The following is a 27,785-nucleotide window of genomic DNA, read 5'->3' as shown; positions in this document are numbered from 1 at the left end:
TGGGAGTGAAGGGACTGCAGATTAGGAAAGCTACAAGGCAACGCAGCAGAAAAGGCATCAAGGTGGCTGTGGATAAGGGGGGGATCCCTGGGCTACACAAGCTACTCAGACACAATCCGGGGCCTGATCAACACAACACAACACTGATGATGTGTCTCACCTGCACCAAGAGTTTTTGCTATAACGATGGTGAAGGTGTAACAATCATATAATTAGAGTAGAAGAAAAGATTGAAAGGTTTAAGGTCATCCAGTAGAAATAAATGTGTTTACTTCATATTATTGACGTGGAACGTGGAATAACAGGTCTGACTAATGGCTACATTAAAAAATAATTGAGAACATTTCTAAGAGCTCGATCAACCACAAGTTTTCACTCAATTAACTTATTCACAGACACGCCTTCTCTCATTAACATATGAAATTAGAACATTGAGAAAACATTGTTATATAACCTTGATTTTGAAATTATATGTTTCTCTGAACTTTCCCATGAGGAAGTAAAAACACGGATTTTGTAACCCGAGATACAGAAAGAAAAAGGAATTTATATAATCACTGTTCTATTTTTTTTTTACTGTCTGATGTGTTTTTGTTTTTTTTTAAGGAAAAAAGTATTTTTTCTCTCAAGTAACATTTTACTCTTGACACGTCAAGACAATCGTTTTCGCCCAGTTTACTTAAAAGATAAACCTGTAAAACAAGAAAAATGAGTGAAAAACAAACTCTCTATTATTTATATTTACACAACACATTTTAAAAACCCTAAAGAAAATAACAGCATATTTAATGATAATTTACAAATACTGAAACAAATTCACAAAGCTATTTGGATAATTTCAAGATTTTTAAAAACAAAATTGACAAAATATTGAAAAGAACTGTCAAATTCTTGAAATACATTTTCAAACTTTTATTAAAATGTACAGATTCATGAAACAAAAAACTGGAACTTTGTTATTTTATTTAGTTTGTAAATGTGTGTCACATTCACTTACTGTCAAGTCTGGCTTGACTATAAATAAATAAACTACAGCTAAAAAGGTATTAGTACCTTAAAGGTAGCCAGAATAAAAAGTAAAGTTTCAACAATTCAACCCTCTTGAGTTTCTGAAGTATTTGTAAAGCACATTTTTCAAAGGATTCAGCCAAAAGTACTGTGAAGAAGTCTTGATTTATTTTATGAAAGATATCTTCTTTACTTTCCAGGACGACTTGTGTTGCGCACTTAGAACCATAAACTAGATTCCAGGCGTGCATTGGTTTCGATGATTTTATTTCTCTGTAGACAGAAACACAGAAACACTTAACTCGGCTGCTTCGCACATGCTCGCTCTTCATCGAATGACTCGAATGAGCCGAACGGACCAATATTTAAATTTACACTTTTTTTACAAGGAGCTCTTCCAGTCTGATTTGGCTTCTGGTGTCCGATTTCTCAGCATGGAAAGGAGTGTCCGATTAAACCGTTCTACCTGACCGTTCCCAGCTGGATGGTAGGGTGTTGTTCTGGAGCCCTTTATACCGCAGTATTCTTCCAACTTTGAAAACAACTTGTTTTCGAACTCTCTGCCCTGATCATGATGTAACTTGGCAGGAAATCCAAACTTGAGCACAAAGTCTCCGAAGATCTTCTCCGCTGCCGTCCTAGCTGATTTGTTGGTACAAGCATAGGCCTGGGCGCAGCGCGTAAAATGATCCATGACTACCAAGATATACTCATATTCTCCTTTGCAGCTTTCCAAGTGCAGGAAATCTATTGAGACCATCTCAAAGGGGTATGTAGTTACCACATTAACCATTGGCGCTCTTGTTATCTTATTTGGACGCTTCTGCTTTAGGCAGCGGCAAACCTTGGTGACGTAATGATCCACATCTCTTTGCATACGAGGCCAATAGAAACGATCACGGATCAAACTGAGTGTCCGCTCTACCCGAGGTGTCCCATTTCCTCATGCAGTTCCCGGTAGATCAGCTGATGGAGAGATTTTGGCAGTAACAGTTGAGCTCGAGCTCCTGACTTTCTATACAAGATACTCTCGTCGTTGACAAACAACTTGTTTTTGTCACGCACTAGTATAGAAATGTCATCACGCCGGTCTCTCCCTCCCAGATAAGGCCACTTCCCTGCTCTGACATACTCTAGTACCTTTCCAATGACAGGATCATCCTCCTGCGCTCTCCTGAGTGTCTCTGCGGAGATTTCTGCCACTGGGAGTATTACTCGTTCCTGCTCTACATGAGTACACGCTGCATGAATAGTGACTAGACACATCCAAGGTTCATGCTTGTCAAACTCAAGTTAAAGTGCCTGTGTGACGGTGGCGATCACCTCTGGTTCCATCTCTTGTGAGCAGGCATGCATATACTCTTCCATGTTAAGCGGCATACGCGACAAGCCATCTGCGTCTCCATTAACTTTCCCAGGCCGGTATTTGATTGAGAAGTTAAAGTCTGCTAACTCTGCAATCCACCGGTGGGTGGTGGCGTTCAGCTTGGCTGTGGTCAACACATAGGTTAAGGGATTATTATCTGTGTAAACTATAAAAGATGGTGCATAGTACAGATAATCACGAAACCTTTCACAAATGTCCCACTTCATTGCTAAGAACTCTAACTTCCCTGAGTGAAGGTGGTAGTTGTTCTCTGGAGCAGTTAGTGTTCTTGACCCATAACCAATGACGACCAATTTACCTTGTTGTCTCTGGTACAGTACTGCACCCAGCCCCTCCTGGGAGGCATCACAATGCAGTACAAACGGCTTCTCAAAGTCTGGATAACCAAGGAGTGGTGGATGCAGCAGATAGTCAAGCAGTTGGCAGAGCACTTTTTGGTTTAGTTCTGTCCAGGTGATCGGCTGTCGAGAGGGTAGCTGATCTGACTTCTTGCATTTTCCTCTGGCCTTACTCGCTTTTGATCCTTGAACATTGCCCTCTTTAGTCTTATCTGTGCATAACAAACTGTAAACTGTGGTTTGGCAGTCCTTGAGAAGTTCGATATATACTGTCGATAGTATGAGAGGAAGCCTAGCATTTTCCTCAGGTCTCCCACAGTCTCAGGTTTACGGTCTTTGAGTGCTTGTACTGGTGCAATTTCAGCAGGGTCCATGCAATAGCCATCCTTGGACACAATCTTTCCCAAAAATTTGACCTTGTCTCTGAACATTTCACATTTCTTTGGTGTCAGTTTCACTCCATGTGCCTGATAACGGCGTAAGACTTCTCTCATATCCTTCAGATGGTTTTCAAAAGTGTTGCTGTGGACAAGATTGTCATCCAAATATGGTTGCGATGTCTCGTCTCTCAAACCTGCGAGGCACTCCTCCATACTGCGCTGAAACTCTGCTGGGGCCGAGGACAAGCCAAAGGGGATCCTGACCCACTCGTACAAACCCCAGGGTGTTATAAAGGCTGTGAGTGGTCTGCTACTTTCCTCCAAGAAACCCTGATGGTAGGCCTTTCCCTGGTCCAAAACTCAGAACCATGCACTTCCAGTCAAGCTATTCAGCATGTCCTGCACTCGGGGAATGGGGTGGTGATCGGGAATTGATTTCTGATTCAGTTCATGGTAATCCACACATAGGCGCAAACCCCCATCCTTCTTGCGGACAAAAACTATAGGTGAGGAGTATGGGGACCGGGATTTCTTTATCCATCCTCTGTTCAGCAAGTCCTCCAGATACTCCTTTACCTCCTTGTGAAGTGGCTTGGGTACAGAGGTGTAGGTGCGTCTGACTGGAGTTGTGTCACTCAATCTGATTTTTAGCTGCAGAGATGGTATACAGCCCACATCCTGGTCATCTTTAGAAAATGCTGCACTTTCTTCCCTCAACATTTGTCTCACCTTTTCCTGCTCGTCTGGTGTCAGGTGATATACTGCCACTGGAGGGTCGCATAGATCTTGTGTGCATTTATCCACTGGTCTGTTGCACTTTTGCTGCATTCCAGGAGTGCTGACAGTATCTTCTCTGCTCTCACTTGTACTAGATGTTTTGATTTTGTTTCCATTCACTGTGGCTGGTCTTACATCTGCTGGATATATTGCTGTAACTTGTTGTAATTGTCCCAGCACTGTACGGGGGTTGAGAGTAATGGCATGGTTACTCTCATTAGTGACAGGTATCGTTACCTTGGACCAGCTTCCCTTCTGCAGGCAGATGACAGCTTCCAAGATGTTCAAGCCCTCTGGCCACTTAGGTACCTCCTCTGGTTCAAAAACAACTTCCTGTTTAGTGGAAAGGGGACCTGTCCTCACACTGCACTTCACCTCTTTGGTCTGCCCTGCAGGGATCACAGTCTTTGTTTTTCCGGCTCTTACTAAACTTTCTTTGTCATGCAGGACACCACTTTGAACTACCCTTATCAACCCACTTGCCTTCTTGGAGTCAATGCAGAAAGCGTCTTTTACTACAGCAGGTATCACTTGTGGATGCTGCTCCATCACATTTAGGACTAAATGCTCAATCACATTGTAGCCGATGATTGGTGGGTCTGCTATTCCTGGCTCCCTTGACACAAGCACTGGCACAATGAGTTCTGGTTGTGGGCTTGAGACTGATCCAAGTCTGAACTTGATCTCCACCCAGCCTGCAAAGGGGATATCCGTCTGGTTTGCTGCTTTTCCGACAAGGGTCTCCTCTTCACTTAGGAGTTCATCTAGGCTCCTCAACTGGATTTGTGGAAAGCAGGATTCTCTCCAGCTGTCATTTATGATAGTGACCTGCGAGCCTGTATCCCACAATGCTTGCGTTGATACTCCCTCAAAGGAACAGTCCACCATGCACTTCCTACCAATGAGGGCTCTCAACTTTGCTTGCCGATGTAAAGAGAGATGACTGTTGTAGGTAGCACACACGATCTGTTCAGTTCTTTCGCCTTTCTGTAACTCTTCCTCAAGCTGCTTGATTCTCCCATGCAGTAACTTATGCACCATGCTATCCTGTTCAGCTGGGCTTGGAGTAGATTCTCGTATAGGTGCAGTAGTTTGTATTGTCACAAAGACCCTAAAGCTGCCCAAAGTGCCTGCTAAAGTTTAAGTCACTGTCCCTGTCTAAAAATAGAAATACAATTGTTCTGCACACATGAATGATACAAATTAACAAAACTCACAAAATAACATAAAATAATGAAAAATAAATAAACAAATAAGAAAGGGGTGCTCTTTCAATATGCTAAATATTACTATTGCTCCACAACTGCGTTCGGCTTTTAGTTCAACATTTTGTATTTCGAAAACATATTTTCCACTATTTTCAAGAACTTAACTATTCAGAGAAATCCACGAACTTTAAAACCAATTTACCAAAAATTTAAAACCAATGCGAGACTTGCAGTTGACTTTTGTGCGTTACTTTGTAGTCACTTTTTTTTTAAAACCTGTTATGTATTAGTGACAACTTAATCAAGTTTCCTCACGCTCATAGCTGAACAAGCAATTTCAAGTAATTACAGATTCAGAAGATGCAATTAAAAAAATAAATACAAATAAATGAGATTGCAATTACAATTAGCATTAATTGTACAGTGAAGGTGTGTTCGGGTGGAGGTGCCATCATTTCTGGACCTGGTTGTCACGGAGATACATTCCTCATCCAGGGCCAACGATATAAAGAGGCAGAATCTCTCTTCAGCTGCACTCGTACTGCGACGGAGATCTTGCAAAGGTGTCGGCAAAGGCAAGAGAGAAACACAAAAAAGGTAAAAAAGATGATTAGATACAGAAAAGAAACAGGGTGTATTAGCTTGAAAAAAAATGAAATTGAAAAACTTTTTTTCTTGTGTATTTTTTTTTTTTCAGATGGCTTCGTCTCACCTGCTTCTGCTCGTCTGCCTGTCTTGTGCAGTTCTGACGGTTTGTTCTCGGACAACATTTTTATTTGTGTAAATCTCAAATAATCAACTTAAAAAAAATAACATTATTGTGAATTAACATAAACTTTATGAAGGCGATACTTTAATGATCCTTTTTTACACTATAAAACAGCTAGCTAATAGACCAACGGGTGTTAGCTGTTCATCAGCTGCCGGCCGGATTCGGTATCCTCCCTACTACTACCAACGTCAGTATATTTTCCATTTTCTATTATAACTGGCAGGTTAAGAATCTGACTTACTATTGACTTAAACAAAGAATAGAAATCAGATCTTTTTTTTTTTACACATTTTACTTGTATGAGAGAGAAGAACACGGAGTTAACATGTCTGTCTGAATAATTTCTGAAGCGCAGAGGTGTTTAATGGTTGTTGGTCACCTGAAGAAAAGACTTGTTCGCTGGTTGTTGGTCACCTGAAGTAAAGACTTGTGCGCTTGTTGTTGGTCACCTGAAGTAAAGACTTGTGCGCTTGTTGTTGGTCACCTGAAGTAAAGACTTGTGCGCTTGTTGTTGGTCACCTGAAGTAAAGACTTGTGTGCTTGATGTTGGTCACCTGAAGTAAAGACTTGTGTGCTGGTTGTTGATCACCTGAAGTAAAGACTTGTGCGCTGGTTGTTGGTCACCTGAAGTAAAGACTTGTGCGCTTGATGTTGGTCACCTGAAGTAAAGACTTGTGCACTTGTTTGCAGCTCGCTGCTGCCCCGCCGGATGGACCAGCACGTGGAACAGATGCTTCATGTACCATTCAAAGGCCAAGACCTGGTTCGATGCCGAGGTGAGGCGGGATCTCTCCGCCGTCCGTCTTCCTGTCACAACAACCGTATCAACTCGTGGCTATTGATTTCAGAAACACTGTGTCTCGCTCGGAGGACACCTGACCTCCATCAGAGGAGCCTGGGAGGACAAGTTTGTCAAAGGCATGGTGAGAAGACTCGCGGCTGCCAACAACCCAGTCTGGATCGGTGCCTTCAACAGCATCCAGGTACATCTTCACAGAACCTTTAAGACGTTGTGTTAAACACGTGTGACCTGAAAGGAAATACTTTTATACAGTGGTATGCAAAAGTTTTGGCAGCCCTGCATCAGTTTGCACTTGCTGAGCTTTTAAAGCAGCAACTTCATTTTGACATGTTATACCTTATGGAAACAGAAACATCTCCGTAGTGAAATCATTTGCAACTCGTGTTTTGTGGACCAATCAGAGCAGAGTGGGCGTGGTTGCTTGGACGTGACTTCTTCTCAGCCACTTTAAGTGGGCGGGGCTTAAGCGTATTTTCTAATGTAAATATCTTTATTAAATGAGAGTTTTGTGCAAAAAGAAACATACTGATGAGTATAATAGAGGTCCTAGAACAATTTAAGAGACACCTAAATCAGCACATTAGGTTCCCTTCAGCTCTAGGTAGTTTGGGTAGCTTAATATTTATTTTGGGGGGGATTATGGTCCAAAAAAATATTCATTAAAAATTATTTCATTATCCACAATCTGATTCATTACATCATCAGTATCATCCTTCATTCAGACAATGGAAACAGAAAATTCTTTCAACTGCTACAAACTGGGACATGGCAACTTTTGCGTTTCGCAAGTGCTCATGGGAAATGTAGTCTCCCGTCGGACTACACACTACTACTGTAGTCCACTTGACCAAAAATCTAATTGCTTTTAAATTGAGATTTGAAGAAACTTCTCTTGTGTGTTGGATCTTTTTCCATCAAATAAATTAACTTGCCTGCTTAAGGCCTTTCATGCTTGTTTGTCACTTTTAAGTTGAGAAACATTGTCAAGTACTAGAGGTATCCTTTTTTTTTTGATAATTAGAAAAAGTATAATATATGTAAAATAGACAAGAAAATGTCACGTATCATGTCGTGTAGTGAAATTGTTCTTCTTCTCTCCAAGGACGGAGCCTGGCTCTGGCTCGACGGGAATAGATTCTATACAATGACCGCGTGTAGAAACCTGAAGAAGATAAAAACCGACAATGAGTGTGTGCTGTTGTACCCGGACGGTGAGACGAAAAAAAAGCCAACATTTGAATTTTAAAAACTTTCCAAACGGTGTGATCTTTTCCTCAGATTCCCACTGGCACGAATGGAAGTGCGACCAAAAACGTTCCTACGTGTGCGGCATGACAAAGTAAAGAAGACGCCACGGCGTCGATGAAATGACGTCTCGCCGCCTTCGCGCTTCTTTTTTTTTTGCCATTTCCATAAATATCACCATCATCTTCCACCTTGAATCACTATTCTGTTCAATAAATCTGCTCAACTTCTCTCGTCTTTTGTTTACTTAAAAAGTTTCTACCAATCCTTTTAGTTTTTGCTTCTTCTGCACATATCCCACAATGCATTGCGAGTGTGAACCAATAAAAAGGCGAGAGTGTGGGGGGACACAGGTGATATTGCTCTGGCAAAGACTTTTATAAATTAATACAAACATTTTCATCGTAGTGTTAATCCCACAGATTATCCTCCATTTTTTTTTTCTTGTGACCACGTTGATTCTCAAAGTATAGAAAAATATTGTTTCGCAAACATTCATCGTTATTTTTCGTTCCATCTGTTCACGTTGGTTTTTTGTTTCGTTTTTTTCTCCCGTTCCGGGGTTCGGTTCAGGTGGTGGTTTTGGGGCAGGTTTGCATAGATCACGGCTGAGATTGGGGGGAAAAAAAAGACCGACTTGGCAACGTCGAAACAGGAAGTTGCAACGGAAGGTTTTAAAACAAACAGGAAATGCAACGTCAAGACTATGACCTCTAAATTCCAGTTAAGATTCCAAAAAACATTATTACGAGTAAAATTATTTAAATCAACTGAAAACTTTTTTCATTTCAAATCCCACTTTTCCGACAATTTCAGCGTCGTCCTGGACGATATTTTGGCTAAAAAAAAACAACCTGCTCGTAACACAACAACCCAGAAGAAGATCATTTTTTCGGGGTCTGGAGAATGGGCCAATGGGGGGGGGGGGGGGGGGACGTAAGGATCCAGTTTTGCCAGAAGTTATTGAAGCTGATAATGAAAAATTAATCTCTAAAGTCGCTTGTTATCAGGTGCAAATTAGGAAGAAAAAGACTTCAGCGCGAGAGATTCAAACTGAAGAAGTGGTCAAACATGAAGGTTTCTGGACACGCTTGGCACAGTTAAAGTGGTCGTTCAACCCAAAATTCAAACTCGTTTTCTTCTCGCCCTCATGTCGACTAAGGGTTGGGATTATTTTCAGAGTGATCTGTTCTTTTTTTAAGAGTTATAGACAAAAACGTATTTCGATCGACAGTCGTGACTCACTTTAATTCGTCCAAAAAGACACTTGAAAACCTCCATACTGCTCATTTTTTAACGTCCCTCTTGTACGGAAGCATCGACATAAGGAATAATCCTAAATATATTATTAATTAGTCTTTATTTTAAATGAGTTCGTTACAGAAGCTAAAATGCTAACATGCTATATATCACCAGTTGTTAGCCATTTAGCTTCTGCTAAAAACACTCTTAAAATATAAACTTCTTCAATCGTTTTCCGAACAATTCCTCGCGTCGAGGCTTCAGCACAAGATGGACGTCACGGACGATGAGGTATTTGGACGTTTTTAAGAGTTTTTTCGGACGAAGATGAAGTTAGCATCAGACGCCACATTAGCGCGCACGTACATTTCTGCCTAAAAATGAACAGATTACTCTGAAAATAATTCCGAGTCGACATGAGGGCGAGTCGAAAATGAGTGAATTTTTTTAGGGTGAACTATCACTTTAAGGAACAAACACAAAATCTCTTTAACGACACTATAAAACTGCATGGGTAGAATTTTCCCCGTGTGCAATCTCTCTCCACGTGGAGACGTTTTCATAAACACTGCATTCTTTACGACGCTGATCCTCGGATCGACTGGAGTGGAAGGGATTTCGTTTTGGCAGTTCAGGCTTTCTCCACGCGCTCGCCATCTTGGCTTAAATGAGGATTTAAGAGTCAAACTAAGAACGATCGATGGTTCTCCGCGAGTTCAAAACAAAAAAAAAGCTTTTTTTTTAAAAAACAAACATAGTTAGTCGAGTGCTCGTGTTTTCTGGCCAGTACAAGACATCAAGGTGCGTATGTTCCCAAGGGTTCTTGGGACTTTTTTTTGGGGAGCTTTAGTGTCGCCTGAAGATCCCATCGACTAAACTAAGGTAAAACTACCGTACTGGAGGTTTAAACGTTTAAAAAGAAAAGGATTTTGGCCTTGAAACGGTCATTCGTGGTCACGTGACTGTAGCTGCTGCGAATCAACCCCCGACAGACTTGATCATCGACCGGCTCGCTATGAATGCCAAACTATTTAAACCCATCGAGGTCAAAGGTTTTTTTCCCTTTTCACCGCCAGGATGCGCCCGGAGGTCGTTTCCCTTTGACGCATGTATGTACAAACTTCAAGCTTAAATCTTCTGACTGTAAATATATTACAAGATATGTACACGTGTCTGATCATAGAATATTTTGGTAGAAAACTCTTTTTCGTATTCCCTTCTTTTTTTTTTTTACCCCCCCCCCCCACCACCCCAGAGGCAGCCTTCACTCCTCTGCCCTCCGACTGTGAGGGAAGGGCAGGCTGACCGCGTGCTCTTGAGCCAGCGCCGCCAACTCCTTCAGGAACTCGGAGAAGACGACGGCGCAGTAGACGGCGTTCTTGACCCGGAGCGCCTCCGCCTGCTTCTCCAGGCCCGTGACTCCGCCCCCTCCGCCGCCCTTGAAGAGAGCGCTGTGCAGCGATTGGCCGCCCACTCGCACGTGCGCCAGGGCCAGCTGGGCGGCGTTCCTGGCCCGGGTCGGACTGTTGGTGTGTCGCAGGATCAGGTCGCCCAGGGACGGCTTGCGGCTCTTCACTGCAAACGGACGAAGGTTTAGACTCTTGACTCAAGAATATCTTGGTAGAAAAAAATAAAATCGTATAAATCTTAGTCTGAGGGACAGGAAGTTGAAAAAATAAATAAAAATTACAATATTAAATTAATTAAATTGTAAAGTTACAGACAAAGGTCTAAAAGTGGCCCTTAGTTCTATATTTTTCACATCATAGTTTGGTGCAACTGCAGTTTATTGAAGATCAAAAATTATTATTGGTATTAATTTAATTGAAAAATTAATAGGCCCGGGGGCCAAATAAGTCCGTTTTAGTGCATTTAAGTGGCCCTGAGAGGTAAAACTAAAAATTTGATCAAAAAAGTTTCATGAAAGATACTATTTAATAATAATTTTAACTCGCAGTTTAATTTTGCTCTTTTTTTCAAAATTTTACATTTAACCTTTTCTGTTCTCTTTTGTAGAATACACTTTTATTTTACTCCTTTTAACTGTAAAATCACAAATCAATGTGTTTAATCAAATTTAAACTTTAAACTTTTATTGGATCCTAAATATTTGCATTTGTATTAATGAAAATTATTGACTGAGCCTCATGTCAGCTTCGAAAATGATCAATAATGACAATAATTAAACATTTTATTTGCCAATTTTTTCTCTTTAAGGAAACCTATTTATCTTCCCTCTCTTTTGACATTTTCTTTCAGAAAAAAAAAAGGTTCAATAAATTACAGTGAAATTATAGTTATACATTTTATGTTGAACATCTTTAATACAAACTTTTATATAAAACATTTAAATATTAATTTATCCATTTCTTTTTTTTTATTGACGTTTTTCTCTTTTCCACCATATTTAGGATGTTTTTTTGTCATCCTTTCTTATTTTGCTTGGCTTGACGTTCCCATTTAACCCAATAAAGTGTGCCGCCCCTGCCTAACGTGGAGAAGCTTCTCACCCAGTGAGTCGGAGCGCCGCAGAGGAGGCACAGCAGCAGGCGAGTCGCTCCAGTCCAGCTTCCCTCGGGCCACCAGGTACTGCTGGGCTTTCTTCAACATGGCGGGAAATTCCTCGTGCGAGGCGGCGAACGCGTCAATGCGGTTCTTGACGGAACCCAGCACCTGGTTTTGGGTTACAAAGTTATCCCGGTGAAACAGAGAACAGGAAGTTGAAAATGTACGTTCATTTATACATATATATATGTTGATGCCTCACCTGGATCAGAGACTTCACGCTCGGTTGGAAGACCATGTTGGTGTTGAGCAGGAAGGAGCGGAGGAGGGGCTGTGGGTAGCAGGCCAGCTGCGCCACGATGCCCGTAAGCAGGATGTTGACGTACAGAGAGTTCTGGAGCATGTTCTCCAGCTTGGCAAACAGAACCATCATAAAAGGACCTGCAGAGGGAGTGAAATATTAACAAAAGATATGTTTTTCTCTTTTGGCCTGTAGGGGGCGTCTCAGTTACCAATAGTGACAGACAAAAATAAATAAACTTAAATATCGGATATTACTTCTCAAACCAGCACTGTATAGATGTGTTATTTGAATGTGAATATTCACAGCATTTGTTAATTTATGTTGCTATTCCGGCAGCAGACCCCAAGCCAAATTCAGCAATATCCTGGCGATGACTGAGGACAGGAGGATACAGTTGACTCCAGCAGCTTTTAAAGCTGATCTTTGGACATATTTTGAATTTCGAACAAATGAAAAAAGTTACGACTTCGTCAAGAGTCATGTGGTCTGTAAATTCTGCAACACCAGAGTCAAGTACTCGACAATACTACAAATATAGCTTTTTCTCGCCACTGTCACAATGTGATTCACTCATTGTTGAAGTACCAGTTTTTCTTTCCTCCCATATAGTCTTATTTAAACTGTAATGTGTCTTGAGAAAAGTTTGTTAAGATTTCACATTTAAAGTTAAATAAAACTAAAATATATACTGTAAGTACATTATTGCAACAAATCGTATCATTGCCCCTGTATCGTGAGACGTATTGTAAACTAAATTCTTGCCAATACACAGTAGTTCCATCTGGATCTAAGAGTGTTTTGAAGACTTGTCTCAGTTCTTTTGTAAATCTGACGCATGTTGTGAAAAAGGGGGTACCTGTGTAGGGCTGAGATGCTGGCTGGTTCAAGGGTCTAGCAGGACTACAAACGCTCGCCGCAGACGGCTCTGCTTTGTAGCTGCCGATCACCTTCGCTTCGGAGCCGCCGGGCAGTGCTGGGTCCTCCTCCTGCGTCTCTACGGCGACCTCTTCCTGTCGGTCGGTTGAGCCGCCGCGCTCCTTCACCCTGTTCTCCAGCTCTCTCAGCTCCTGGGTGAAAGCTTCAATGCTGATGCCCTGACCATTGGAGTCCCCGGGGAGCTGAGGGTCTCCCGGAGCTTGTTCCAGCAGCTCCTTGATGAGACTTTCTACAGACTGTTGTGTGTTATTGGCTTCTGGAAGATCTGAGAGTGCACCCTGCAAGTATGAGGTATCGCTGTTGGGCTGACTGAGGGAGGTGGTGCAGTGAGGCGTCGCATTACTCGAGTCGCTCTTGGTAAACATGGACTGTGAGAGGGTAGGGCAGGTCTGGGATGTGCAGGTGACGATGGATCCGTTGGCGTTCTCGTCCAAGAACTGGGTCTCCCCGAAGTCCCTCTTCACTTTCTTGACCTCGAGTTCTCGATCCCGACCCCGAGAGCAGACGTTGTCCGGCCTTATTGCCCCGTTGTACACGGCCTGGTAGCTGACGGTGATGGCAGTGGCTGGAATGTGAGGCGCAGCGGACGACGCTTGGCGAGACCCTGATGACGTGTCGTCGGACGAACAGGAAGGGATCAGAGGAGGAACTGGTTTTGGCAGGAGTTCCTCTCTCTGTAAGCTGCGCTTCTTGGAGCGCGGCGTCAGGCTGATGCAGTTGTTTTTCCCGATGGTCACGTCCCATTCCCCGCTCTCTCGCTCGCTGCTCGGCCACTCCGAGCGCGCCGCCGCCACCACCGCCGCCCTCTGCTGGCCGGGAGGGGTTTCGCTGCCACCCGAGTGCTGCAACGAGAAGTGCTCCGGGAACATGGCCAGAGAGGGGTTGGATGTCGGGGGAAGAGGCGGCGGGGGTGCAGTGTTCGCAGAGGGATTCTCTCCGTCGTATGGAGCTGACCAGTCCCGGCAGGCCCACGAGCAGATTTCCACGCCTCTCCTGGCGTCTTTGAGATACTCGAGATAGCCAGAGTCCCATTCCAGGCAGTCCAACTGGCCATGCTGGTGAGTCACGCCGTCGGGGGACATGGAGCTGGAAGACCCCGGCTGCAGCGACTCCACGCCGGTGGGGGTGGAGGGTCCCCCCAATCCACCGCTGCTCTGTTGGCGTATGAAGAAGGACAGGCGGGACGGTGTGCTTGGTCTAGGCGGAACCGGGGATTCTGTGTTCAGGCAGACAAAACGCCACAGATTTAAACATCGTCACGACTTTCAAAGATCCTACTCACCTCTTCCCCACAACGGAGCTTCCTCTTCTCGGTCAGCAGATGGCGCCACACTCACACGACAACATTCAGGAATGAGCGACAGGAACTTGTTAGCAGACTTCCCGTAGATGTCGGTTTCCCTAATGGACCTGCGTTGACTCAGCATCAGGTGGGTGCAGGGCAGCAAATACCTGTCGATAAATGAACCACACAAAAACTAAAATATTGAATTTTAGCTCATTTTTATCAGAACTGATGATTGAGTGATGACCATCAAGGTTCTTTTAAACAAAGGCGTTGAAGAACGATTTTGTCCGTTAGTAGAGATAAGCGAACTCGATCGTGTGACCCATGTTTTGCTCATATGTAGCCTGCCCAACATAATCCAGCCCAAATGTTTTGCCTGGGACATGTGACTTGCGGCTATGAGTCACTCTAGAGCTCAGTCATACTTGGCCAACAGTAAATCATTGACTCATTGCAGAAGTTGAAGAGCAAGTCAGAAATATTTGACTAAAACACAAGTACTTCTAGTGGCTTCACATACTGTAGTGGTCTGTGACTTGCTGAGGTGTCACAAAATTAGATGGAAATTTGAATTTGTATTCAAACCGATGAATAAAAAGGGGATATTTTTGATAATCGTCGACAGTTGTAAATATATCATACGGTAAGGTAAGGTAAGGTAAGGTAAATTGTATTTCCTAGTAGCCAGCAATTTTTCATAAACAATAAAAAATAATACATAAAAAATAAAATAAGAAAAGAACATAAGCGTAAGAGAAAATGACACAATCTAAGTACAAAGATAAAGACAAAGAACATAGGTCAAAGAAAAAAAACAAAGACAAAGGATACAAAGACTAACATAGAACAGAACATCCAGATACTCTCACTCCACTCCTGCCCCTGAACTCAGAATTGTACAATTGAATAGCCCGAGGAATGAATGAGTCCTTGAGTCTATTAGTTTTGCACCTGGGTAGGAGCATTCGTGCACTCATTCTGCTTCTCTGCGCACTGATGACAGTGTTCAGAGGATGACTGTCATCATCCATGATGGACAGTAGTTTGTTCAATGATCTCCTCTCAGCAACTGTCACCTGTGAGTCCAGCTTCATTCCAACCACAGAGCCAGCCCTCCTGATCAACCTGTCCAACCTGTTGACACTCCTCTTGGACACATTTCCACCCCAACACACCACAGCATAGAACAGGACACTGGCCACCACAGACTGGTAGAACATGCAGAGGAGCTTCTTGCAGATGTTAAATGATCGAAGCCTCCTCAGAAAGTACAGTCTACTCTGAACCTTCTTATATACATGGTCTGTATTGCAGGACCAGTCCAGTTTACTGTCCATCCACACACCGAGGTACTTATAGTTGTCAACTATCTCCACCTCGTCGCCTCTGATGGACACTGGACGTGGCTTTGTCCTGGACCTCCCGAAGTCCAAGACCAGCTCCTTGGTCTTTGAGGTGTTCAGCTCATCATCAAGCGAAGACTGTTTTTTCAATTATAAAAATATCTTCTGCATTATTATGCAGCAGAATGATCTGAATTTTGGTCAAAACTCAGGACAATAAGCCATCATAAACATTTCAATGTTCCATCCGACATCTGAAACCATGGTGTTGAAGGAGAGGAGAAGAAGAAGAAACTATCCTATCATTCTGTTTATTTTTAGAATCCTTCTTGTCCTTACAATGACAACACATGAGGCCTATGACATACGGAGGAGAGATTAGATGATAATCTCTTCATCATTTACTAAATGTGATTGCGTTAAAAGATCATGACAATATAGATTAGCCTAACAAGCATGTTAAAGCAGCTTCATTTGATCATCATCAACCAGGATTTACTACTATTGTGTTTATATAACCTTAATAGTTACCTGAGAACAAGCTGCAGCATGATGTCCTCACAGTTCAGTGAGAGGAGGGTCCTGAAGAGGCTGAGGGACACCATGCAGAGCTGCAACACACATAAGACAAATGCTTACTTTTAACAAGGCAGTGGGTTTTTTGTTTGTTTGCAGTATACAGAAACCAATATTTTCTTGATTCTTATCGTCATCACATCGTTTCCTGTGTATTTAAAAAGCTTGGTTTTCAAAAAATGAAACCGTGTCAGACATGTTCATCCAAGTGAATGGAGGGTTGAATGTCAGATTGTGTTTGCTCATCCGAAGCTGCAAGTGCAGTGACCAAACATGATCTCCACAACAAAACCTCCGCGAACAGAACTATTGCTTTAGTATTATTTGACAAAAACTAGGACTTGTGTTCTCGTCAAAGCTGCGTTTCTAAGGAAAGCCGATGACTCTTGCTACTGATGAAATGTTACGCCTGCATATGCCTTTAGAGCATGCGGTCCATTAGGACGGTTGGCTCAAAGTAGATTAATGTTCATGTTAATATTCTGACATAAAAAGATGCCAGTGTTTAAGATAAGGAACTGATTTTATCTTCATCAACATACAGCTATTTCTAAGTTAAAAAAAAGTTTACTATAAAAGTATAAAACTAAAAGTATACTATATAAATAGTTTGGTAAATATAACATTTCTTTGGTCCCTTTGCCCGATTGTTTTGCCACCCTTGCTTTAGAGGAAAAAGAACGTAACAGCAGTCCATGAAAACAGGTAAATATTAACGCTCCAATCACCTCATTTTCATCGTGCTAAATTGTGCATAACCCACTCAATGAGGTGGTGCCTGGTTAATCTAAAATGTATTTAACTTTTCTGCATCTTACACTGGTGATTTACGATGAGTAATGTTCAAATAATTGAATGTTTAAATGTTATCATGTACCGTAAAGTCAATCACCAAAGCCAGCATTCGCTTATCACAGTGTTACTTTTAGTTCTTCACATGCATCTAATGTATATGCATGTTTGTAGTACATTCATTTGAAATCAATTATTGATTTATTTTTAATTTTTGCAAATGGTTAATTGCATTTAATGTTGTATTTCCTCTTAATGTTTCTATACATTTAGAGTTTGATTTGAGGAAAATAATCAAAAATAGTCTTTAAATCCAAAAATACTTAAATCCTTCAGTCGTAAGCGTAAGTCACATGTTCTTAAACGCTTTCCGTTCCCCTCACATGGCAAAACAAAACGAGTGCACACACCCTGGAATTGCTGCTGATACGTGTGACCAGTGTGTCGAGGATGGAGTCATTGTCGAGGTGATGTAGGAGGATAAAACGCAGGAAGGTTTTCAGGAGCGATGTCTCGGTCACACTGCGCAGGAAGAGATCCAGGTACGCCGTGCTGGCGATCATCTCGTCCACCGACGACTAGAAACACACACAGATGTTTAAAAAAAAAAAAAAAAATCACTGTAATAACAGCAAGGATCATAATACTTTTCTAAAAAAACAAACTATTAGAGCAAACTTAATTTTGTCAAATTATTAATTTAAATGTATCGTTTTAAAAGGCAGCTCAAATAACAAGAATCTGATGATTTGATATGTATAACAATACAACAATACAATATTTTGTGATACTGTAGAAACAAGGACATATTTGTAGTATTGTCGAGTACTTGACTCTGGCTTGGAACATTTTTTACAGTTCACATGACTCTTGACTTAGTCGTATCTGCTTTCATTTCTTTTGAAACCAAAATATGTTCAAACATCAGCCAGTGGAGGACGTAATGGCTGCTTCCATCTAGTGGCTGGGAGTTTAATTGCAAACCCAAAATAAACACTGAATAAATTATACTGGAAAATAATGTGACTATATATATTATTCATATTGATATTTTCAAACACCCCTAAAGATGAGAAAGTTTTCTAATGGACGGAGAGTACATCAACTCATCTCTCTGCACTTCCTACCTTGTGGAGTGCAGGACCCATGACGGGCACCAGGAAGCCATTGTGGACATAGTCCAGGAGTTGGGAGCGGACCAGCGGGTGAGCGACCTGGACCACGGCGTTGCAAAACTCCAGGGAGTTCATGAACAAGACGAGCGACGAGACGCCGATCCAATCTTCGCGCCGCAGGGCGTGCCAGTCGTCACCCCGAACCTCAATCTTCCTGGGTAAGGAGGAGTAGAGGGCACTCAGGCCAGTCGCCAACACCTGAGGAGACAAAGTAAAGTCAACAAAAAGAACCATGTGACTTTTTACTTATTGTTCTTGTATACATTTTGAGGGACATTTTTGAAAAAGTTTACTTTTTTCTTTTTAAACGAAGGAAGTCTTACAGCTGAGAAGCGTTGATAAACTTCATGTTCTGCTTTTGTTATCATCACAACATCAGTGAAGAAAAAGAGACACAATTTTGCAGCCACAACGACAAACAGTTTTCAGATCAGTCAGATAATTATTCTACTGATGCACGCCTGCTGATTATAGACTTTACAGCAGTACCTTGTTTATTGCAGGGCTTTCGTTCTAAAACCACCCATCGCGTTATAAACCATCAAAGTAGAGACCATCTAAGTTTTCACTTTAAATGAACAACATAGATTTGAAACGGCAAACCTTGACATTTCATATGAGGTATCAACATTCTAAACAACCTTCTTGTGCCAACCAATCACAGCTGTCGATCACTTCTGACATAGCAACAAAGAAGTAGAATTTAAATTTTAAATACCGTATGTCGCGACCAATTAGCCGTCATTAGATGGAGCAGTATGTAGAAAGGCATCATGGAGTTCACCGATTTGTTGGTACCATAGATAAGGTGGGTGTGGCATTTAGTTGGCTGTGTATTGGCAAAAATCTGCCGTGAAATATTGTGATACGTGTTGTGATATTGTAGGAACAAGTTCATATTTGTTGTATAGTCCAGTACTTGACTCAGGTGTGACACAATTTACAGACCACATGAATCTTGACAAAGTCGTAATGGCTTTAATTTCTTTTGAAACTAAAATATGTCCAAAGATAAGCTTCAAAAGCTGCTGGAGTCACTGTATCCCCTCGTCCTCAGTCATCGCCGGGATCTCGCAGGATTGTACGAATATAAATTACTTACCATACTTACAAACAGTGTAAATATTACAGTATAATAGAAAATAAAATGGTCAATACATTGTTGTAGATGCGCTAGCGTGGAAAATAATAATGCAATATATTGTGATACTTTCTAAAACCCTTAATATTTAGTGCCGCACTAAATTGTGTTGAAGTTAATCTGCTACTCAAATATATAATGGTTTAAACAATGACCAATATATTGTAAGTTGGTTATACATGGTCAAACTATCAAAAACTTTCATTGAATCCAGATTAAATTGACATCAACTGAAACACTTTGATGATGGATAATGGATTGTGTAAGAGCAAGAATAACAGAGACGTCTTCCTCACCGGACAGAAGTAGGAGTTTTCAGTGATGTAATGAGCCACAGCTTCGTTGCTTGCCGACGCCGCCATGACCAGCAGGAGCGCGTCCCGGGCCTGCTGGCCGAGCGCTCCGTCTCGGTGTATAAATGGCACTAGAAGGGAGAAGATCAGCAGGTTGGTGGAACCCTGCTGGGCCGGTGCCGCCCGGAACAGCATCTCCAGAACCACAGGCTGCCGAGCCATGGACACGCATATCTATCCAGGATGTAACAGAAATGGAAGTTATGTCAAGCGTGGAAAATGGGTCGTTCAGAAGGTAAAAAAAGATTGTGAAATCAGATTCGATCATTAAATCTAATCCTAGTTTGTACAAGTACAAGGTGGATTTCAGAAAAGAAATGCATCAACATTCTAAAACCTATATTAATATTATAGAATACTATCCACTTGATTTGTTCAACTGTTGCAGTGCTGAAGTTGAATAACAAACCAACATGAATACATTTCTGTCCTTCAACACTGTATATTCATTAAAATAAAACAATAATCAGAGATGAAACTGTCAAAAATAATTTCAACCCTGAACATTTTTTAAATTTACAACAAATCTACACTATACGAGTTTAGGTTCATTATTTTTTGTTGTCACTCCGAAGCATTTTTCATAAAATAAGCCATAAATACACATTTTTATTTTTTAACCTAAACACAAAATTAAACTTAAAGTCACACCTATTATTCTTCAAATCGCTGGTAGCCAACATTGTGAATACTTCTTGCGTTTAGAGCACAGGTAATCTGGATTTGGTGATCTTAAAAACTGTATCTTGATTAGGGTAATCCAATCCAATGATGCTTTCAAAGACTTTCATAAAAAGAAAAATAAATGACCTGATGCTGGATAGCAAAAATTAGATTTCCAAGTCCGGATCATTTTAATCAAGATTATATATATTTTTGAAACAACTGGCCCCGTGTAATATTGCACATTTTTAGATTATTTTTATTTAAATTTGTCTGTTCTTATTTTTGTTTTGGAAAAAATGGGAACGTAGATAAAAATATTCCAAGGGAAACATGTATTTTGGTGTCCAATTTGAGAATGTCATCCCCATAATGCAAATATTTACAGTCCAGATCAGTATATACATTTGACACGGTGGACTCAAACCTGATTAAGCAGCAGAACCAGGCTGTTCTCCAAGGATGAGGGACACCCCAGATCCGGGTCAGCACATGTTCCCAGCAGCCTCAACAGCGGGTGAAGGACGGCAGTGTGCTGCAGCAGGGGCTGCTGGGACTGACCGATGAGCATCTCGAACAGCTTCAGCAGCGCCCCCTGGCTTTCCGGGTCCAACCCGCGACGCAGGTGCCATTGAACCAGGCACTCGAGAATGTTCTCGGTGACCACGAGCTCCAGAATGGGACCCATCGGCGGCAAACTGGAGGAGCCTTCGAAGCCCTCCAACGGCCGCTCCTCCGCCAGCAGACACAGCATCTGATCCGTGTGATTCCTCACTGCGATCAGGTCATCGCTGGATGAAGACGTGTCGTGTTGATCCAACACCCGGAACAACTGAAATCACAATCAATGTTTTTTACTTAAATAATCATCATCAGCTTTTATGTTGTTTTTTTTTGCAGATAAACATCTTATACCACTAATTACTTATTTTGTATATTTCTAAAACACACATATTTACTCTCAATCTTCTGTATCTATTGGAAATATTTAAGATGTAAATCTGCTTATCAGCATCACCAATAACCACAAGGACTCACACACATGCGTGTTAATGCAAGTGATTATCATTTACACCATCTAGTCACGGGTTTCCATGCCTGCATAGATGATAGCACGTGAAACCTTCTCTAAGTTATTAGTTTATGTAACGCTATCTTGACACAAAACACACTGCTGCTATTGATTTCTTCATATAATATTCTATTTTATGACCATTATAGTTGCTGTATAAAACTCAAATGACATTTAATTTATTTAGAATTTGTCTCTATACACACTTCAATAAACATATGTTGAATTTTACCAAATCCTGTCAGTATAACATGCATGGCAGAACCATACTTTTATTTTAAAGTAATTTTATTTGTATACTGAATTTAAAAAGGTCTATTTTTCCCAATATGGTAACATAAAGTTCTTGTGAGAATTTTTCTGGAAACTTAGACTTAGACTTTATTTACAAGAATCTTGCGACCCGATAAGTATAACGATACAGGGACAACAAAACGATATATTGAGATACTGTAGTAACAAGGATATATTTATACTATTGTCGAGTACTTGACTCTGGTGTTGTAGTATTTACAGACCACATGACTCTTGACAAAGTCGTTACTGCTTTCATTTTATTTCCAATATATGTCCAAACATCAGCTTTAAAAGATGTTGGAGTCACTGTATCCTCTCGTCCTCAGTCATCACCGGGATCTTGAAGGATTTTAATGTTCATTTAGCTGCACGGGACGTAATTAGTGCTCCCATCTAGCGGCTGGAAGCAATACGCAATACTTTCGTTTTAATTGCAAGAAAGGAGTTTAATTAATTTAAATATTTAATTTTAAACACTTTGAACTGTTAACCATAAAATAATATATATACATTTATTAATATTATAATTACTGACAGTATGGTAAAGAAAAAACACATTGCCATATCAAATTTTCTAACAGCACTACTCGAAAACGATTATTATTAAATTAGTAATTAATATTAAGTCAAATTTTGACAGTGTATGCCATTTTAAAGTAATGTCTCTTTTTAATTGTATTTAGATCATATTATTAAATGTAAATATTTATTGTCATCACCACAAAGAAACAAGACAATCCAACAAAAATGTGTTGAATTTACACAGGAAACAAACATGTTCTGTTGTGATTAAACGGCGGAAAAGCATGTGTTTGACTTGGATAAGAACATATTGACGACACACTGTTGTCGTTGATGAGATTACACGATCATGAATCATTGTCAATTAAGAACTCACTTGTCTCCAGTGGTTCTCGAACACCATGAGGCAGGTCTCGGGGTCGGCAGTGCAAGGGCCGGACAGAGGAGCGTTCCGTCCGGTCCGGCTTCCGGGACCCCGGGGGTTAAGCCTGCTCAGCCAACTCATACTGGACACAGTGGGTGGCAAAACCACGAGTTTTGAGGAATTGGAAAAGAAAATGCGGTGTGGGAGGGGGAGGTGAAGAGGACTTTGAAGAAGGGATAGATCTCTCAAAAGGGGAAAGGAACGGACAAGAGGTGTCAATGAGAGTCAGTGGACATTAAAGAAAGGCTTCAGAACTTTGTATCCCTGGTCTCCTTGAACACCCTGTCATCCAGTCTGAAGGCAACTCCACTCCATAGCCAGTCAGGTTTGTTTCACTGTGGAAGAAACAAAATTATATATTACGATGATTCTAGTGCTCTTGAAACTAACCATGAACTTTTTTTTCCCATTTAAACTTGACTGTACATTATATTACCTCCAGGGCTACAGCGATACACTGATCTCACGATACATGTTGATACGATAGATTTCCATACACTCTCGGAACGAGACAGTTTAGTTTAATCTTGTGATTGTTCCATTCTTTTGGTTGAATTAATAGAACTAAATACAGTCTTTCAATTCTACAAAGCTAGAGTCAAGTACTCAGACAATACTACAACTATACCCTTGTTCTTATAGTATTGCAATATATTGTATAGTTATCCTGTATTGTGATATGTATTGTATTGCCAGATCTTTGCCAATACAAACCCCTATATCTAAAAGCCAAAATATGTCCAAACATCAGCTTTAAAGGCTGCTTGAGCCGACTGTATCCTCTCGTCCTCAGTCAGCACCGGGATTTTAATGTTCCTGTACATGTGGACTACATAATAACTGCTGCCATAAGATTAATTGCAACAACAAAAATGAGCAAAGCTGTAAATATTTAGATTGTAATTAATAATAATACCGTTGATGTTCTTGGATTTTTTACACACTTAATTGAAATAGAAACCATAAGAATACTATGATTAAAATAAAACGTGATTTGAAAGGCATAAATATATATGTATATATTGTTTTAGTTTTGTTTTTTTGAAGAGTTGTTTAAAAAATTATAATAATATGATACAATGTTGATGAATATCAATACTGCAACAGGAAGAAGAAGTGCTTGACTGACCTTTTCGGTTACAAAATTATAAATGGTATGAGAGAAAATAAATGAAAACTTGTGAAGACATTTGTCTAACTTTGCACATCTTATGATCACAAGATTTTTTATGTAAACAGCAGTTTAAAAAAACTGTATATTCAACAGACAAACACCGAGCCAAAAATGAAGATCCATCACACCATTTGTGACCGTTATGTAAATGTATTCTTATTTATAACACATTTAACTGAATTTTGTGAAGATTCCACACCTCTTTCTATAAAGAGCACTTTGTCTGTGTTGAAAAAATAAAGAACTCGTGTGCTTCTTACTCTCAATTTCATCATCTTCATTCCTCATACACATGTGGTGCAGGTTGTTAAGTGAGAGTCAAATGAGAACAGATAATGAGAGGAAGTATTAATGAAAGAATGATAGAGACTTATTTCCAGAAATAAAGTGTAAAAAGTCCCTTTTTTAAGGACATATTCAAAGATATGTACAGAAGAAAGAGTAAAAAACACATTTCAGTTAAGACTTTGTCAACTAAAGGATTATCTTGTTACTTATATCCCACTGCTGCAGGGTTAAACATTCAGGGACATACTTAACCACAATAAACCATTTAAGGTAGAGCAAAGTTCAAGCTTAAGTTCCAGGAAATGGAGGCTTTTATGTTTTCTTACAAGGATTGGAAAGAAAAGTTCCACAAATGCTCTCTTTCCTAGTTCAAAACAAATTATTCTTGTTTTGTTTTTTTTCTTCCTTTTTTCCTACCACATATTGTTTCAATATATCTTCAACCGGTCATTGACTTTACTATAGTCTTTATTTCAGATTCATCCAGTGGTTTTTAATTAAAGGTCCCTTCATTTTTTAACTTTCATTTTCCAATAAAAATAAAAATCATATATATCAATATAACTCTATGTCCTCATTTTGTAAAGCAATCTGCAGGTTTTCTTTTCTCTTTAAATAGAATTTTCTTTTTATAGAAGAATAATCAACAGCCGTCAAATTACAGTCAGTTATTATATTTATATATGCATGTAAAAAAAGATCCTGAAAAATGACTGACAATAACTAAAACTTCATTAATTGAACCACAATTTGCTACAAGAATGCTTATCACAATGATGTGAATTGAATTAATAATTTATTACAAAATAATCAAGGATTCACATTAATAAAAAAATATATATTAGGGGTGTGAGAAATATTGATGAAGTGATTAATCGCTATCGATATTTCTTTTTACATGCAATACAGCACTATTTTTGTTGTCATAGACCTTTTGTGGTTTATATTTATGAATATATATATATATATATATAAATATATTTAAATATATTATATTTATTTTAACGTGTGCAAAATCCTGGCAACGACTGAGGACGAGGGGATACAGTGACTCCAGCAGCTTTTAAAGCTGATGTTTGGACATATTTTGATTTGAAAACAAATGAAAGCAGTTACGACTTCGTCAAGAGTCATGTGGTCTGTAAATACTACAACACCAGAGTCAAGTACTCGACAATACTACAAACTTTGCTCTACCTTAAATGGTTTATTGTGGTTAAGTATGTCCCAGAATGTTTAACCCTGCCCAGCAGTGGGATATAAGTAACAAGATAATCCTTTAGTTGACAAAGTCTTGAAATGTGTTTTTTTTACTCTTACTCCTGCATAGATTTTTGGATACGTCCTTAAAAATGGGACTTTTTACACTTTATTTCTAGAAATAATTTTCATATCGTTACCCCTATCGTGATATGTATATGATGACACACCGGAGGAGATGATGAACTATGATTAATCTTTCATTAATAGGTTAGGTTAGGTTAGGTAGAACTTTATTGATCCCTCAGCAAGTGTCCTTTGGGAAATTGTTTTCACCAATTAGTCACAGCAATACAGACGATTTTTCATAAAAAATTAGAACAAGAACGAGAAATGAAAAAAGAAAGAACAAGATGACACAATCTAAGTCTAAAGATGAAGAACATAATAACAAATAACAAAGACATTATTTATCGTTGAAATTTCCTCGTCAATGTCGAACCATCAGTTTGTTTCTTGTATATCTCCAGCAATCTTAGAGTTAACGTTGTATTTTTCTACACTCGCAGTTTCCTCACATTTTTATGACTTCATTTATTTTACCTCACAATTTTAATTGTTATATTTTCTACTTTCGTTGAAGGGAGATTGTTTCGTACGTTCTAGATTTGTTGTTTGTTTTATGTCAATTCAATGTTAACATACTGTATTTCTACTGTTTTCCTTACACATGCTTCAAAATCTGGCATTTAAAAATAACAATCCTTTAAAATTGCGAATTATCGATATCGAACGATACGAGAAAATATTGTGATATCGTTTTAGAAGGGGGGCGGGTGAACTATGATTAATCTTTCACGGTTAGGTAGAACTTTATTGATTGTTTTCCAATTAGACATAGCAAAACAGACGATTATTCATAAAAATAAGAACAACGAGAAATAAAAAAGAAAGAACAAGATGACACAATTCAAGTCTAAAGATAAAGAACATAGATCAAAGACAAATAACAATGACATTAGTTATCGTTGAAATGTTCTCGTCAATGTCGAACTATCAGTTTGTTTCTTGTATATCTTCAACAATCTTAGAGTTAACGGTTAACAGCTTCCTCATATTTTTATGACTTCATTTATTTTACCTCACAGTTTTAAAGACAGTTATATTTTCTACTTTCGTTAAGGGGAGATTATTCGTGATTTGTTGTTTGTTTAATGTCAATTCAATGTTAACTAATGTATTTCTACTGTTTTCCTTACACATGCTTCAAAATCTGTCATTTTAAAAAACAATGCTAAAAAATTGCGAAATACCGATATCGAACGATATGAGAAAATATCGTGATATCGTTTAAGATCAATGCGTTGTTTGGGTTCCACACGCGACCTGTCAACTCGTATCAAACACATCGACATGTCACTTTTGAACTTTACAATCCGCAATAGTAAACAAAGCTACATGTTTATGTTTAACAACAACAACAACAATCTGAGCATTTCACTGCCGCTCGGAGCTTCTCATGCTAGTTAGCGACACAATTCCACTCACTTGTCAGTCACTAGTTTAAATATAACGAGGGGAAAATGTTAGTTAAAGCTCAAGGGACTCACCATGGAGTACTTCTTGGTGAGGTTCTGGTTTTAAGGAGCCGCTGTTTTTTTTTTTTTTCTTCTTCTTCTTCTTCCCTCCGCTCCGGTACCTGCTAGCTGCGCTGCTGGCAGGTTGCTAACGACTAGCGGCTCGATTTATTCCACAATGTCAGAGGAGTAACAGGAACACTGGAGCTCGGATTTGAAAGCGAGAAATGTGTGCAGTCTGCTGTGTGGAAGCGTGGAAGCGAACGAACAAACCACTCCCTGGTTCGGACGCTTGCTCATCGTGCTAGAGGCGGATAAACATCCCGTCTGATGCTCCTTCAGTCACTCGACCCGTTGCGACGGCCATCTTAGTTTGGCTCCGCCCACACCGGATGCGAATGAAGCTGCTATAATAAAAATAAAAATAATAATAATGCATTATAACTGTAACCTCAAAATATATATTTTTTTATTAATCTATTTAAAAAATCTAAATCCAGAAATGTAATTTCTTTACAAATAAGTAAGTAAGTAAGTCATTTTTATTTGTATAGCGCTTTTCCAGACCAGGGTCACAAAGCGCTTAAACAATCAAAACAATATTCAATAAAGTATATACTTTAAAGATCAAGATAAAACTGTTAACACTACAGGAGTTCCAGAAAATCAAGGCAAAAGCCTGAACAAATAAAAAACGTATTAAGATGTTTCTTAAAGGAACCAGTAGACTCCATCAAGCGCAAAGAGAGAGGTAGATCGTTCCAAATAAAGCTTACTTAATAACTTTATTTAAAAACACCTTTCGAGATCCATTGTTTATATAGTAAACCAGGGCATTAACGTTGTTGTTTTTTGTCGCATTCATACCCTTGAGAAACTTACATTTAATTTGGTCATTTAAAGAGATTAGTGTAATTTATTTGCAGAAATTTGACCTTAAAAGGATCTGTCTCGCCTGCAGTTGATACAAATATCTGCAGTGAGAATTCTGAGCAG

General features: G+C 39.8%; 3 protein-coding genes across 3 annotated transcripts; 1 reads left to right on the top strand and 2 right to left on the bottom strand.

The window, feature by feature from the left end:
- Nucleotides 1–1,128: 1,128 nt before the first annotated feature.
- LOC148068127 (uncharacterized) lies at nt 1,129–6,883 on the bottom strand. Its single transcript, XM_087803424.1, has 2 exons — nt 6,751–6,883; nt 1,129–6,677 (listed from the first exon to the last, which is right to left on the bottom strand). The coding sequence occupies exon 2, from the start codon at nt 4,929–4,931 to the stop codon at nt 3,474–3,476; it is 1,458 nt and encodes a 485-aa protein (XP_087659550.1). The 5' UTR covers nt 4,932–6,677; nt 6,751–6,883; the 3' UTR covers nt 1,129–3,473.
- On the top strand, nt 5,987–8,075 carry LOC148068126 (ladderlectin-like). The gene is made up of 5 exons (XM_087803427.1): nt 5,987–6,057; nt 6,561–6,646; nt 6,719–6,853; nt 7,775–7,883; nt 7,951–8,075. The coding sequence occupies exons 2-5, from the start codon at nt 6,608–6,610 to the stop codon at nt 8,013–8,015; spliced, it is 348 nt and encodes a 115-aa protein (XP_087659553.1). The 5' UTR covers nt 5,987–6,057; nt 6,561–6,607; the 3' UTR covers nt 8,016–8,075.
- A 196-nt stretch (nt 8,076–8,271) lies between these two features.
- fhip1b (FHF complex subunit HOOK interacting protein 1B) lies at nt 8,272–27,153 on the bottom strand. The gene is made up of 12 exons (XM_087803423.1): nt 26,823–27,153; nt 22,503–22,885; nt 20,663–21,067; nt 19,516–19,746; nt 18,031–18,276; nt 17,314–17,481; nt 16,067–16,146; nt 14,187–14,356; nt 12,825–14,120; nt 11,927–12,105; nt 11,670–11,832; nt 8,272–10,734 (listed from the first exon to the last, which is right to left on the bottom strand). The coding sequence occupies exons 2-12, from the start codon at nt 22,629–22,631 to the stop codon at nt 10,424–10,426; spliced, it is 3,378 nt and encodes a 1,125-aa protein (XP_087659549.1). The 5' UTR covers nt 22,632–22,885; nt 26,823–27,153; the 3' UTR covers nt 8,272–10,423.
- Between the last annotated feature and the right edge of the window lie 632 nt (nt 27,154–27,785).

Source organism: Callionymus lyra, chromosome 12 (genome assembly GCF_982586985.1).
Source record: "Callionymus lyra chromosome 12, fCalLyr1.hap1.1, whole genome shotgun sequence".
NCBI classification, from domain to species: Eukaryota; Metazoa; Chordata; class Actinopteri; order Syngnathiformes; family Callionymidae; genus Callionymus; species Callionymus lyra.
Note: the sequence above shows the minus strand (reverse complement) of the source record. Positions and strands in the feature narration are given on the sequence as shown.